Here is a 16,716-nt window from a genome sequence, read left to right on the forward strand (position 1 = left end):
ATCGGGAGTGGTGTTCAGGGCCACAACTGGGGAAGCAGGTGGGTGTAGCGTCCCCAAGCACCGGACCAGAGGGGGCGCAAATTTCACCCTTTAACCCCTCCTTCAACATTACAGGGGAGCGCCAATGTGTGTGCTTGCCCCGGCTGACCAAGCATTTGATTGCAGCGCTAGTGATGTTACAAAGGTTTGTAACAGCTGGCTGATGCGAAGGAAAGAGAAAATTTGACTGCTCCTGTGGGGAATCGAACCACCGAACCCACGTCCTTTCACTTTCCGGGTGAACGCCCTAGACCAGGGTTTTCCAACGTGAAAGCTCGCGCGGAACCCTTGATGATGATGATGATGAGGCTATTCTGCGGAACCCTTAACATATTTTGAAAATTTCTTCAATATACAGGGTATCCCAAAAGTCTGCATTCACTCTGTAGAATAAGAATCCTCACTTGTAGTAGATAAAAGTGTCAAAAAAATATATTTGTGTGTTGCACATAATGTGACCATATGACCCATATTTTACGGGACAATAATTTTTTCACAATATTCGGCTATTTCATCGTTTAATAAAAATGTTTTTGTCAAGCTTGCTAAAAAACCCAATTTGAAATTTTTAAATTGTGAATTCGTTATTTTAACATCAATGGAAACGGTTTTTTTTTTTCATTTGGTCATCCTAGTTATACACATAGCTTCCAGATAACGAAAAACGCACTCATTTAATCATTTTTTTTCCTCCACCACCTTCATTTTCTGCACAATAGGACTATTTAGACAGTTACTTATGCAGTTCAGAGCTGATTCCGAACGGCTTTTTTATGTTTCTCACCGAGACGTTCGTACGCACGCCAAAAATTTGGTGTGCAGACTTTCTTCACTGGCAATGTGATGTTTGATCACCATGCGTTGTTTTTGCAATTGTTCCTTGTATCAGAAAAGGAACTGGTGAGGACAAAAGAGGGTATTGAACACACGACGTCTCTAAGCATCTTGTGGCAGAGTTCGCGAGTATCTTATCGGCAGTGCCGTCTTAAGGCATGGGCCCACCCGGGCACGGCCCGGGGGTCTCACGCGAAGAGGGGCCGCACAAAAATGAGATCTAGTTGAAATTTTCCAGAATTTGTTTGATAGGGTCTTAGAAAAATCAATTGGCCCGGGGGCGCATGATACTCTTAAGGCGGCCCTGCTTATCGGCCTGAGCTACCATATTCCAGTGGATAAATAGTATTCCACAAATACTCACGCGGATTTTCAATCATGACAACTGATACACAAGTATCACTGATTTTTTACTTACGTATTCACATTAAAATTCACGAAATGCAACAATTCTCCGCCCCCCCCCCAACGTCCAGTGTGACAAATCAGAACCAGCTACAGTGAATGTGAACAAAAACTAGTTATTCTTACCATGGCCCCCACATCCAGGAGCAGGGCCCTAGGCTGCAATCTTTGGCGGGCCCCTTTATGATGGAGTTATAGCATTAAAAAAAAACAAAAAATGAAAATCATCCTGGGCCCCAGGGCTGGAGCCTTTCCAGCCCACCCCTTGTGATGCCCATGATTCTTAAAACAAGACGAGCTGAGCCACTTCACACAAATTTCGTGGTCTCAGAGGAGCAAAAAGTTTGAGTAAAAACATAAAACGTGAAGTGAAAGGACAGTCAATTTTTAGCAATTCACTACGTAGGGTTTTTTTTTTTCTGCAAGTATGCTACATATGTTTGTTTGTCACGTGATGCTGTATGACCAGCACTGATTAGACATTGAGAGCGATTTTGTGTTACTGGGGTGCGAATCTTTAAATTCTCGGTGAACTCACCCACTTACAATGATGGTCACTCGTGGGAAATTTCTTTGCATTTTTCTTTCAACATTAAACAGAAGAATAATTGGGAGAGAAAAAAATTGCAGTTCAATGTCATTGCCTTTCTGGAGTTCTTCTCATGTGGCTCAATTCAAAAGTTCAGCATCCTTGGAGGAAGACCCTCATAAAATCCACCTTGAGTTTCGAGAATACCAATTGGCATGAAGTCTTTTTGACTCTGTTGTTGTTTGAAGAACTTGTGTGTGAGAATAGGAAGAAAGAAAGGAGCCAACACGAATATTGTTTTTCTCCTACAGGTCAAATCAACCCAAATGTTTTTAGAGTACACGTTCTGGACATAAATCAATATAAAAAATTGCGTCAGGTGAAATAGTAACAAGAAAATTTTTGACGCTATCAGGATTCCGAGATTTTTGGGGTTTCGTCACTTTTGATTCCGCAGAACCCCAAAAATGCTCTCACGGAACACTAGTTGGGAAAACTCTGCCCTAGACTACAGAGGCATTGAATATCTCAATCTATCCTTGGAGCTCGTGCGCACTGAACGAGTCACACAATTTAGGCCAAAGCTCACAATTGCTGACGATGCCACCAAATGGCGACTTATCCGAGGATGACGTCACTCTCAGCTATCCATACAAAGGTTTTTAACAGCTGGTTGTGCAAAGAGATATATTTTTTGGAAAGAGAGAAAATTCACTGAACGGTGACCGTACGTGGACGGTCGGACGCAATTCAGGCCAAAGCTCACAATTGCTGACGATGCCACCAGATGGTCAAACGGTTTGGATGAATAATGGTCTATATCATTTTTTCAAACTTGAATAACTGATAGACTGTTTTTTCATCTGGGAAGGTAACTGAGATACAGTGGCAACATAAACTATAATTCCAATTATAGAACTCCCAATTGCAGCTGTTTAAAATGGCATAGCAACGAAATATGTGGGTTTCTGCTGGAACTGAGTTGGCCAGTCAGCTGTCCAATGAATTCCTTCTTTTTTCCATTTTTTCCCCTCTTTTAAAAGTTTGAAGCTAATGAAATGAATTTTCCTGATTAAAATTTTTTATGAGTACATTTAAACTGACTTCCTCATGTTCTTAACTGTTTTTTAAAATCATCAACAACATAAAAATTATGATAACTGAAATAATTACTAATTAGCAGAGCCCGGATTATATGCACTAAAAAGTGGCAAAATATGCTCTAAAAATATTCACTTAAAACTGTCAAAATATGCTCTAAAAATATGCACTTAAAACTGTCAAAATATGCTCTAAAAATATGCACTTAAAACTGTCAAAATATGCTCTAAAATATGCACTTAAAACTGTCAAAATATGCTCTAAAAATATGCACTTAAAACTGTCAAAATATGCTCTAAAAATATGCACTTAAAACTGTCAAAATATGCACTAAAAATGCCAGAATATGCAATTAAAAATGCCAAAATATGCAATGAAAACCGCAAGAAATGCGGAAAAAACGCAAAATGTGCATAAAAAGCATATCTGAAAAATTTTTAAAAAAATTCCAGGATATGTATCAAAACTGAGAAAATATGCATTAAAAATCATGCAAGAAAGGAGATATGTTTTTAAAAATGAATATTTTCCATTTCTTAGTGCATATTCATTTAGAAAATATATACCTACATGTGTACAGTATATACTGCATATGCAAATAACTCTACATATTTTTTATTTATACATTTTTAATTTCTTTGCTGTAGCTGCTCAGTAACGAAATACCAGTGACAAAACAATTTCAATAATTTTTCTGAAAAAATTTAACAATTTTTGGCATATGTCTAGGAATAGCCATAGGCGGGAATTACACTATAAAAATTTTATAAAAGTGCTTTTATAAAACTTGAAAATGCAACCAATAAACGTATTGGTTTCAAGTTTTGTAAAACGGTTGATACTTGGAAAATACAGTATTATATATACAAACATCTCTATAAATTCACCAAATCTCACCTGTGGAAAAAATAAAAATGTTATGAAAATATTCTGAGCAATATTTGTTTGAAAAATTATTTTAAAAAAAGTGATCAAGCTTAAATAAACCTTAAAAAATATGCACTTATTCTGAAAATACTTTGATTTTATGTATTTATATGCATTAATGCTAAAAAAGGCCAAAATATAATTCGGGCTTTACTAATTAGTTTTCAAAAATTGAAATAATTAGATTTAAAATTGGCACATTCCAGTGTTATAATGTTTCATTATTTTACCAGTGTGTCATACACTATAATTCACTTTTCTTTTATTCTGCTTCAAGTATTTTTTCACTGTTTGACTAAGCATCATATTTGTAGGGAAAAAAAGTAATACTAATTCAATGGCTTTTTTTCTAAATCAGGGCAAAAACCACAGACAAACATTAGACCAACACCAACAAATGAGTTTGACTTTTCTAGTAGTCAAAAGTCAGTGTCATCTTTATCATGGGATCCATTTTCTTCAAGTTATCTACTGTATGCTACAAATGGCTATATTCAGCTTGTTGATATATCATGCAAACCTATAAATGTTGTGACCACCTTCACAGCACCAAGCAAAGCTGTTGCTATCAAATGTGCATCATGGTTGACAGAAGCTCCTGGAGCATTTGTATCTGGCGGTAAAACAATCTTTCTATTAATTTCTAGATCTGTTGTGATTGTGTGTCATTACTGTATTTCAGAAAGGTGTTGCAAAGACTTATTCAATTATTTTATAAACATAAAAAATATTTTTTTTGCATTCCCCTCCCCCCATTATTCAATGCCTATTATGCTTCTGTAACAAATTTTATTTTGTCACTCAGTTTTTCTTATGAGTATTAATTCTGTCATAAACTTGAATATGTATATCATATTTATTTATATCACAAGATTCAAACTGCACATTCCAAACTATGAGTGTTTGTTTTTCCCTTGAAGATTTCCCAAACATAAAAAATTCATAACATTGCATAAGCGGAGGTAGACTTGGAAGTCTGGAGGGGCACGGTCATTGCTGGGGGGCATGATGATGATGATGTCAATTAACATATACATATATACGGGGTGATTATAAAAAAAACTATCCCGACATATGGGCCCCTAACTATCATACCATTCACAGAAACTAAATGAAATTTTGGCATAAGGTATTTTGAGGTATGCGCTCAAGAATGATATGGAAAACAACAGTGTCACTCTAACAGTTACGGTTACAGTGAGAAAATTTCGAAAATATCAAATGGCAACACCAAGTTTTTTGTATTGGAATGCGATCTCCATACTGAAAAACACTAAATAGCATTGGAATGGCACCTGTAGCACGAAAATCCTCGGAGCTAGGCAAGGAAAAAGTAAAAAGGACTTTGCCGTGCACCAGAGCATTAATGTTCAATGCTCGTTTCATTCGTCACACCGTTTCTTTGGCTGAGATCCCAGCTTGATTAGTCCTCCACAAGGTAATGTGGAAAATTTGTGAAGCACAATAAAATGCTTTATTTTATGCTGCTTCTCTGTCCTTATTGGTTGTCCTCACTTTTAGCCTATCTACTGCCGGTGATTTTCATGCTACAGTTGCCGTTCGAACGCTATTTAGGGTTTTTCACAATGGAGATCACATTCCAATACAAAAAACTTGGTGTTGCCATTTGATATTTTCGAAATTTTCTCACTGTAATCGTAACTGTTAGAGTGACACTGTTGTTTTCCATATCATTCTTGAGCGCATACATCAAAATACCTTATGCCAAAATTTCATTCAGTTTCTGTGAATGGTATGATAGTTAGGGGCCTATATGTCGGGATAGTTTTTTTATAATCACCCTGTATATATTAGATCAGTCGACTCCACCTTTGACACTGGGAGGGGCAATGCCCCCACGGCACCCCCCCCCCCGTATCCCCGCCCATGTAACACTGGGGAACAAAATTTTTGTTGCATTTATACAAGCACTTGATCTTACCTAACTCAAGTATGCTGATTTCAAATCTGAATTCAGTTTTTTCATGTAAGCTCAAGATTTTTTCAAAATAGCATTTTTAGTTTTTTCTGAATTTAATTTTGGCCCTTTTACTTTACTCTGGCACTTTGCAGGCAAGAATTTGCGCTTATAACTTTTGTGTTTGTGGACTTTATGAGGGCAATCTCATTTGATGCCAGCAGTAGTCTGTCATCATATTTTTGTCCAAGCAGCCTTGGCAGCGCTCTTCTATTTTCTTGAAATCTTGATGAAAGCGCTCTCCCTGTTCATCACTTACAGCCCCACGGTTCTTGGGGAATTGATGAAGGTGACTAAACAAGAAATGAAGCTTTACACTCATGTTGCACCTAAGCTCACGAAAAGCCAACAGCATTCTAGTAACCAGAATCTCATAGTTATCTGCATTGCTATTACCAAGAAAATTTTGTATAACTGCCTTAAAAGGCAGCCAAGCTGACTTCCCCTTTTCATTCATCTTTGTGACAAATAGACTGACTAAACTGCTGAGGGGCTGATGAATTCTTGTTATCAGAAGATAAGGAGACTTGAGATGTTGAAAACATTTCTGGAAGATGAATATCACGAACACACCACACATTTGCTGATCTTGCTCAGTGTCTTTATCTTCAGATGAGCCAAAACCATTAAACACAGAAATTAGGAGTAGCTCAGAGTGTGGAATCTGTAGAATAGTGGATGCAATATCAGGGTAATAGATCCTGTGTCAATTTTTCTTGCCGACACCTTGTGTGTTGATCAAGCAAAAATAGCAGTTAGTTATGTGATCTGTGGGTTCCCTCCAAACCATGGGAATTCCAAAAGATACACCATTTCGTTTTCCTTTTGGCCTGTCACAAAGCATTTTCTTGCAATTATGACATACACATACAATATGAGGGGGCCCATTTCTCGTCTTGGTCCCCAAGTCCCCCTAATTTCAAAATATTCTTTATAAGCACGCTTCACAAACAATGAAATATTAGGTCTTTGACGAACAAGTGTGCAGCAACCACATAACTGAATGCATTAGGACTATTTGAACATCTACATCTACTTAAACAAGCCATGAATCAGATCTGAAACGAACTCCACAAAATGCAATGGCTACTCAGTTTAAAATTGACACCAAAAATAACACAAAAGAGAAAGAAGAATATGGCATTTCCTTATTGTATCTGCAACTGAAGTGTACTTTGTCTGTCCTCCTGACACCATGCCCTACATGCTAGAAAAGTGCTGCTCTCTAGTAGTTACTGGAGTAAATTTATGAAACTGATGTTACAGACTGATAAATTGACACACTGGTGAGTCTATATAGTAGTACAACTAAACTGCAACAGCTTAGCTAGTGTGAGTCATTAGTCGATAGTCCAGGGACCTTTGGCCACGTATCAGGTTGTAATATCAAACTGCATAAAAAACTAGAGCTTCCAGAGAGAAATCAATTTTAAATTCTAAATTAGCAATAAGAAAATAACGTAGATCAGTTGAAAAATCTCATTCAACAGAAAACAAAAAAAATGTTCCCCAGTGTAACATAAATTGTGCCACTATCAAAGTGTTTTTTTAATTTAAATACCGTGTTGCTCACAAACATTTTGCTGCAGTTGGTTGAGGAAGTTAAACCAAATATGATTTCTATTTTCAAAGTGATGCAAAAGCAGCTATAAAGTTTTTAGTTCCATTATTATTTTTCATCTGTCATATAAATTTGAAGAAATTATTTACTCGACTAATTTTCTAAGACTTTTGGAACACTTTATTTATTTTTATTTTTTCATTATCATTCACTCATTTTTTATTTTCCTATTAATTTTTTGTTATTTTTTACATATATCATCAGTTTGTGTTTGTTAAAAACTATTGTATATACAGGGTGAGTGCATAACTCCTCTTTCCACATTTTACTAGCAAACCATTGATCCTCGACGCCTGCTTCCAATTAGAAAAGGTATCCAAATAATGTGTAGAAATCGGATACATCATTCATGTTGTGCCAAGGGCTGTATAGTTATTAGAATGTAGTGAGACCCCTCTTAACAGTCACCCCTCATATGTAGTCACTCCTCTTTTGTAGCCAGATAATAACTTCTTGTTGTATAACGAAAGTATACATTTCAAACTGCTGATTGACTGTCACCACTCTTTTACGGTCAAATTTTTTTGCCCCATTGGTATTCATAAAACAGAGGTTTTTACTGAAAAATATTAACTTTTTATACAGACAACTTGTCCTCAGAAATCCAATCAGAAAATTGTTGCCCTGTCTCTCCTGGGACCAACAAAAAAAATTCCATGTGTTTCTAAGTGCAATATTAGCTGAGTGATTTTAATTTTAAAAAAAATGGAGAAAAGTTGAAGAAGAACAGCATAAACACTTCTTTCCCTCGGTTATGCTGCTATTTCCCAAATTTTCTCTGATTTTTTGAATTTAAATGTTTATGTTGCTCTTTCCCAACTTTTCTGCGATTTTTGAATTCAAATATTTCAGCAAACATTACACTTAGAAACATGAAATTATTTTGCTGGCTTCTGGAAAGATAGGGCAACAACTTTCTAATTAAGTTTTTGAACAGTTTTTTAAGTTTTTAATATATTCCAATAGGTCTTACCATTAAAACCTAGGTTTCACTAGTCTTCAAACTTTTACCGTAACATATATATATGACGTCTACACGTTATTTGAATACCTTTTCTAAATAAAAGTATGTCTTTAGGATTAATGGTTTGCCAGTAAAATGCGGAAAGGGAAATTATGGAATCGCCCTGTATGTTTGCTAGATGTCTAACATACATAAACTTTTATGAAATGTTTATGGCCTTATGCTTTTGTTTGGAAAGATTTAACTCAGAATTTTATGTGGTGTTCCCCCTCTACGCTTTTATTTTCTTCCATAGAACTTTTAATTTTAACTGTTTTTAATAGGAAAAAAATATCTATTTCATTATGTTTTATGTTATTTGTTTTTGCAGACATCAAGTCTTGTAAATCTTTTAGTCAGTTTAATATATAAACTAAACAAATGAAACGTATTGTGATGGAGAGACAACATTGTTAATATGAGAGGTTTAATTAAAATAGTTAAATTATACAATACATCAGGGACCCATTGCCCATTGAGAGCACTTTTTTTGCATGCGTCCGGCCTCACACTTCAACATCGAATGCTATCACACAATAGTACTGCTACATGGCAGGTGTCTCTATGCTATTCACCTACATCTAAAGAGCAGGTGGTATTCGCTAGCAAATAGCTTTTACATACCTTTTTTATTGAGCACATGATCACTTATCCAAGCTTATAATTTCATGTTTATTCAAATACTTCAATTGAATCTCTATTGCAGATGCAAAAACTGGTGTGCTTAGAATATGGACAGTTTCAAGAGAAAAACCTTTAGAAAATATTAAGCTGAAAGAAAAAGGATTCCAGTCACTTTGTGTAATTAATGACAAAACCCTCCAATCCGTTTCCAAAAATACCAATGCAGGGTCAAGAATCAAATTTCATTCCAGAGTCGTTTGTCTCTTTGTAGATGGAGGAATTGGTGTTTATAGTTTAAAATTGTCTGCTTGGGAATTTTTCAGAGATATGGTGAGAATTATATATATATATATTTATTTATTTATTTAAAAATTCCTTTTTCCATGTTATTTTATTTAATTTGTAGATAAATTACTGATGACTAGGAGAAAACTACATTTTTTATTTTTATTTTAATCTCTTATCTGACTTTTTTGATGGCTTATTTTTTCATGAATAATTTTTTCCTCAAAAAAGATACCACATGCTCTGTTTTTTGAAGTTCAGCTAGTTTTTTACCTGTTGTCTTGTATAAAAGTTTTTTTTTTTTTTTAATCATTCATTAACATTTATTAGAGCCATATAGCTGAGGAGGAGTCTTTGTGATTGTCCCTTCCACAATTCCCAGAACATTATGATGAAGGTAGAGTTGTGATCGAATTTGTGTCCTTATCAGTAAAATCCATCTTCATGAAAAATAGTTCCTATATATAATAACACTCTCTGAGATAAGTTTATTGTTCTGTGATACCTTGGCTAATAAAGATAACTTGTTTTAGAATCATATTTGTTAACTGAAACATGATTTCTCAGTCTCTCTCATTTTCTATGGAAAATTATTTACTTTATTTCAAATATTACTGAAAATTTAAAGATAAGTTCCATAAAATTCTAAGAAGCACTCTAAAAAACAAACTGACTAAAGTCTGAAATGAATAGCTTCACAAATGGATAAAGGAGAATTTAACCCTTTAACGTATATGGAAGAAATACATTTGCGCGCTCTCTCTCTCTTCTCTTGAGACTTTTCATTGGTAACCTTATAAAGGAAAATTTTTTTTTTCCTTCCTTCAACTCAGCGAAATAACTTTTTTCTTTTCTCTCTCACTACAGTTTGAGGAGTAAAAGAAAATAGTATTACAGGCATAGGGAAAGGGTGGCTTGAAGAAGGAAAAGAAATAGAAAACTTGTTTCAATTTTTTTTCATTGATTTTCCATATATTAACATTAATACCACTTTTGCAATTTATCTATGCCAGTTCAACTGCATATTGTTAAAATTTGTTGTCAAAAGCCTGTACCTAAAAGAGTTAAAAGAGGATGAGAAAAATTGAAGGTTTTTTGTTTTATTTTTTATGCTGTATACACAACCCAGTCAGGTTTGTAGGTGCCCCACTATGTGATGTAGTCAGCTCATTTCTCTGTCTCATACATGCTCAAGATGAGCTCTTGGAGTTTACTAGACTGTTCTATTTTGATGCTAAGATTCTTGCACTAAAAGCATATGTGTACTGAAAACATTCAAGTCTAGGCTCCCTTTTTTTTATTGCCTTTTCTCTTTGCTTAATCATTTATTTTAAATAAAATGGTTCAAAATCTTTCTGAAAGATAAATAGAGGTATATCTAAAAAGTTATTTTGGTACAAACATAAATAAATTCAGCTTCAGTAATAGTAATTCTGATGAAGTTTGCATAAAAATTCAGCTCACGATATGGTTGTGTTGTGTTATCGTATGCATCTATATCAGCAGAAATTTTCACTAGCTGAATCTGTATTTGTTAGCCGAGGTTGAAAATGATAAAAATCGTTATTAGTCAAAAAATTTGTTTGATGAGGCATTTGTTTGCCAAGGCATCACTGTATTTGGGAAAATATATCTTCCTCCTAAGGACTTTATTAGATAGATAAAGAAGAAAGAGGGCAAAACTAAGAGAATTGGTGATAACAATGTATTTGATAGATAGAAGGGGATGATCTTAAGGGTTGAAAATTGAAAAAAACAGAAAATACAAAAAGCATTTTCAGTTAAAGAATAAATTTTTAAGTATCTGATCTGCATATGTTCTGAAAAGAAATGTTGCTATTGCCCTACACATGATAATATTTTAGGTATAAGAAAAATGACTTGACCAAAAAATTGTGTTCATCATATTGAAAGTTTATTTTAAACTGTGTTTGATTGTGTTGAAGTTGTGTGTGCATGTACGCTAATGTTTTTGTTCATTAGATTTACCTCTAATTGAAACAATTTTTGTTTCCATGCAATTTATTACATCAAAATATTTTCATTCTTGGTAATATAAAGGGTCATCTGGAAACAATATTTGACTGTCAGTTTAAGCCAGATAATCATGATCTGTTGGCCACAGCAAGTTTTGATGGAACAATCAAACTTTGGAATGTCAGAAATATGGAAGCTGTAAGTTTGTTTTTACTGTGCTTTACCAAATTCATTGTCTTTATTTTGTTAACAGAACTTAATTTCGAATCATAATTCTTCTGATGTTAAATAAAGCTTCTTGCTTAAGTCTGGATTTATCTTAGGTTCATAATTTGTACAAATACCTAAATAAATAAGTTATTTTAAATACAGATATACGTAATTTGTGTAATAGCAGAGAAAGTCTGTGAAAATGTTAAATTCAAATTAAAAACAATAACAAATGATCAGAGATCAGGTTTCGGTAGGCTGAATTAATATTGTTCACACTGAGTTGATTTATTTTGACAGAGAAAAAAATAGTTATATATATGTATATATATACATACATATAAATATTTTTTTCCGATGTGTATATGTTCCGATGTGTTTTTCCGATATTTATGTGTGTATATATATATACACACACAACAGGGTGGATAGCAAACAGGGGTATGGCATCTTACTGACGAACAGTTGATCCTAGAGATATACTTCCAATTAGAAAAAGTTTCCAAATAACATGTAGTACTCAGATACGTCATTCATGTTTCAAGAGGTTGTATAGTTATTAAAATAAAAAAATTAACTTTTTAAACAGTCCCCTGTGTTCCCAAAACCCAATTAGAAAGTTATTGCCCTGTCTCTCCTGATGCTAACAAAAAATTTCCATATTTCCAAGTGCAATATTCAGAGATATTTTAATTTGAATATATCAGTGAATATTGCGCTTAAAAATGTAGAATATTTTTTGTTGGCACCAGGAGAGACAGGTCAACAACTTTCTAATTAGGTTTTGGGGTACATGGGGACTGTATAGAAATTTAATTTTTTTTTATTTTAATAACTATACAACCCCTTGAAACATGAATGACATATCTGAGTACTACACATTATTTGGAAACTTTTTCTAAATGGAAGTATACCTCTAGGATCAATGATTTGCCGGTAAAATGCCATACTCCCTGTTTGCTATGCACCTTATATTGTATATATTGACATGTCTTGACTGACTGATTGAGCATCGCTGAGCTGAAATCACTGAAGTTATGAATATGAAATTTTGTCAGTTTCATTTCAGGAAGTAAAGACCCACTAAGAAAGTGTTTTTTGAAATTCGACCCCTAAGGGGGTCCAAAGGTCACATAGAGAAATCATGCCGAGCCAAAACCACTGGAGCTATAATTATGAAATTTGGTCAGTAGTTTTATTTAATGACGTAAAAGCAAACTAAGAAGGGGATTCGCTGCCGTTCAAGTATTACATAAGCAAATTTTTAGCCATTTTTGACCCCCCCCCCTTGTCAGCAAAATTTCGTCAGCACTGCCCCCCAACCTCCTAACACATATTCGTGATTCGTGGAATCAGAAACGTAATCAGTAACGTAAACATGGGGGGGGGGGAGGGCTCGTGTGCCTCCAACCCATACACGAAAGAAAATTTTAATGAAAAACCACTTTCAAAAATTAAAATTTTGAAAGAAAATACCTTTATATGTAATTATAGTCAATTTCTGTTAATTTCAATGCTATTTGAAAGGTAAGAACTCAAAATTTCTTTTTGAGAAATTCATTGCAATCCACCCTTTAAGCCATATATGGTAAACCCTTGGCCCACGGACCAAATGTGGTCCTGAAGGTTATGTATAAGTGGCACATTTACAGATCGCTTAAATGACCCATGGCACAATTCCAGAGCATTGAAGTGGCCTGTAGCACATTTTCAGATCACTGAAGTAGGCCCGTGGCATGTGCAAAGATCAATAAAGTAACCCGCGACACAGTTCCAGAACACTTAAACAATCCGTGGCACGTGTAGAGATCCCTTGAATGACATGTGACGCAATTTTAGAGAACTTAAGTGCCCCCCCCCCCCCAGTGCAGTTCTACATCATTCAAGTTACCCGCGGAACATTCCCAGATTACTTAAGTGATTCCTTTCATAATTACGCATCACTTGAGTGATGCATTGCACAGTTCAGTTCCAGAGCACTTAAGCAGCCCAGAAACATTTCCAGAGCACCTGAAGGATTCGTGAAACATTTAGAGATCGCTGAAGTGGCTCTGTAAGGGATTTATCATTATTGAGAATGTTAGTTTAGGTGCCCACAAACTAGAGAAAAACTTTTCTTGTATTTGGCGCACCGAGTAAGATGCTATCAAAAATATTTCATATTTTCATAAAGGGTGGTGATGACGTAAGCATCATCCAAACCCCCCTCCCCCTTGTCATCAAAAGTCAGCAAATCGGAATCCCCCCCCCATCGATGCTGACGTAATACTTGAATGACCCCTTTTTGAAATTCTACCATACGAGGGTCGTGTAAGAAGGTTCAAAGATTATATAGCAAAATCATGCTGAGTCGAAACTGCTATAGCTATAATTATGAAATTTGGTCAGTAGTTTTATTTGATGATGTAAAAGCAAACTAAGAAGGGGATCTTTTTAAATTTGACCTCTAAGGGGATCAAAAGAGGGTTCAATGGTTGCATAGAGAAATCACGCTGAGCAAAAACAGCTGAAGCTATAATTATGAAATTTGGTCAGTAGTTTTAGTTTGTAATGTAGAGACTCACTAAAAAGGGATATTTTAAAATTCAACATCTAAGGGGGGTCATATGTAAGTGGGTAGGTTCAATGGTTATATGGTGCAATATTCGCTAAGTCCAAACAGGAGAAGCTATAAATATGAAATTTGGTAGGTATTATATTTTATAATGCAGAGAATCACTACAACTGGATTTCTGAAAATTTAACCCCCAACAGGGTGCAAATGTTATATGGGAGGAAATCATTGCAGAACAATTTTCAGAAGGCCAAATTCTAGCGAGAAAAGCTGCCGGTTACAGCTAGTAATTTATATAAAAAGTTTTTTTTTTCCCCTCAAACTTTTAAAAAGAAGAATCATTCAACATTTATTTTACCTTATATATTTCATTAATTATTACTCATTACTTAAATAATTTCTATAATCCAATTAAATTGTTTTATTCCCTTTAAACTTTTGTAAACAAGGAAAATTTGCAAATAAAGAAAGTGGTTGTATCATTTTTCAGAAGTCTTTCATTTGGGAATTTTTCTCATTTAATTTCTGTATAACCAGAGGTAGAGGGCACCATGTCATGAAAGGGAAATTTCTTTCTATGAAGCTCACTTGTTTTATAAAGTGAATACCTCTGTTATTTAATGAAATAGAACTTGTCCCAATAGGCGTTAGCCTAATACTGACAAAAATGGACATAGTGCCCTTTACCTCTAGCATGCAGATTTATTTCTTTGCTTTTTTTTTATTACTAACAGGTTGGTTCATCTCCTGGTGATGAAAGCATCATTTATTCAATTTCATGGGCCCCTGCTAAAATTAATTGTCTGGTGGCTTCTACTTCTAAAAAAGGCATATTTATCTGGGACATCAGTAAAGGAAGCATTACGAAACGAATCAATGATGTAATGTATTCAATTCCACACAGCTTGCTATTTTCCCATAAATTTCTTTATTATGTTTTTTACTTCAGAATTTTTTCCTTCTGTGAATTGGAATCCATAACCATTATATGTATTACTGACATTTTTTCTTGATACTTTTTACTCAGAAAATCTGTATCATTTGATGTCAATGCGCTCTTTTTTTTCTGATTTGATCATATTTTTAGCATGGTGATGGAGTTTATGTTTATACTGTTGCATGGAATCAAAAAGATGCTAGAAAAATTGCCTCTGGAGGAGCTGATGGAACTTGGTTTGTGTTTTGTTGCAAGCAACTGTTTTTTTTTTTACATTTCATTAACAAACATTTGACATAGTTTCATTTTGAATTTGTTTCTTTATTAAGTTTCTGTTACTGAGAATGTATATCTTTATACCATATACATTTTTTGAGCGATAAAGAAATTGTGCTCAGGCATGATAATTTTTTCACTAGGCATAATGAAGAAATTCAAAGTATTTTATGCAAATTTTTCACAGCAAATAATATTCATCATTCAGAAATCTCAAACCTGACATGCATTGTTGTGTCAAATAAGAGGGAATCATGAATACAAAGAAAGTGAAAATTAGTTAGAACAACCAACTTATGCTTAAAACTTCGATATTAGAGATTCAATTTATTTCTATCAGATCTGTTTCATTCTCCATGAGTAATGATAAATTTTCCTGGTAGTCAATTTCTGAGATCATAATTTTTTAATTCCCAAAGTTTCTGAAAAAAGTGTATGCAAACATTCCATCTAATAAGCTAAGCATAATGTTAAAACTCTTTTATGAAAAATAGTGTAGTACAATGAATCTTATCCATATATTTTTAGACCAATTTCAAAAATTAGTTTCGTTCAATGTAGTTAGTTCTGCTGGTTTTTTATTATTATTATTATTAAAGGACTTAGAAGTCAATATGAGTTGTCCAGGCTAAAGGTGTGTAAAAGTAAGGGCTTATAATGAGAGAACTATGCATGATTACTTATGAATTTAAGTTGTGTTGAAGGGGGCAGCTGATTACATTTATTTGCTGGTTAATAAATTTCAATATGAGTACAATTGGTAGCTCTGCAGATGTGCAAATGGTATCCGATCTTTTGCCAAGTCCATCTGAGGTATTATTGAATCAACTGCTGGAGAAATACACTGGTGATACTGATATGGGGGGTCTTACATTTATCCAGTTTGTGGACTCGGTGTTCGACATGTGTTACTAATTTAAATTTAAGTAACCAAAGCATATTTATCTATTTTTCCTCTTTCCTATGTATAAACAAAGTTTCTAGTTTCAAATCACATACATAGAGACCTCAACTATGCATAAACTCAATTTGTTACCAAAATTCTGTCAGTGAAGGAATTAAAAATACAAATTTGACTAGTGCTTCCTGAACTTTTTTTGCATATGATTATCTGATTTATATTGCACGCAGGCACATATCCAGGGTAACGTGTTGGGAAGGTCGATTTATTGTGTAAGTTTGTTGAAGATCGCCGCATACTTTATGGAACAGACCAATTTTTCTCATATTTATTCATGTCCCGTGATTGCCCCCATCAAATCCATTCCTGATATGACACATAAAATATTATTCTTTTTAAGAAAATGGGTACAGTAATAAAGACTTTGCTTATAATTCTTTTCATTAAAGACTGTTTATAGCTTATGATCATTGCATATTAATTTTTTTGAAAACGTCATGTGGTATCTTTGAAAT

At 34.3% G+C, this 16,716-nt stretch overlaps 1 protein-coding gene across 7 annotated transcripts in view; it reads left to right on the plus strand.

The window, feature by feature from the left end:
* The window catches only part of LOC149085243 (WD repeat-containing protein 17-like), a 116,538-nt gene that overhangs the window by 24,678 nt on the left and 75,144 nt on the right, over nucleotides 1-16,716 (plus strand). For all 7 annotated transcript variants that reach the window (XM_089233130.1, XM_089233129.1, XM_089233133.1 and 4 more), the window contains exons 4-8: nucleotides 4,194-4,454; nucleotides 9,144-9,391; nucleotides 11,408-11,521; nucleotides 14,822-14,968; nucleotides 15,175-15,260. In XM_089233130.1, coding sequence (XP_089089256.1) covers nucleotides 4,194-4,454; nucleotides 9,144-9,391; nucleotides 11,408-11,521; nucleotides 14,822-14,968; nucleotides 15,175-15,260 — 856 coding nt within the window. The remainder of the gene's footprint in view (nucleotides 1-4,193; nucleotides 4,455-9,143; nucleotides 9,392-11,407; nucleotides 11,522-14,821; nucleotides 14,969-15,174; nucleotides 15,261-16,716) is intronic.

This window comes from Pholcus phalangioides, unplaced genomic scaffold, assembly GCF_987345545.1.
Source record: "Pholcus phalangioides strain wild (caught in Gottingen) unplaced genomic scaffold, Ppha-v1.0 ptg000007l_1, whole genome shotgun sequence".
Lineage (NCBI taxonomy): Eukaryota > Metazoa > Arthropoda > Arachnida > Araneae > Pholcidae > Pholcus > Pholcus phalangioides.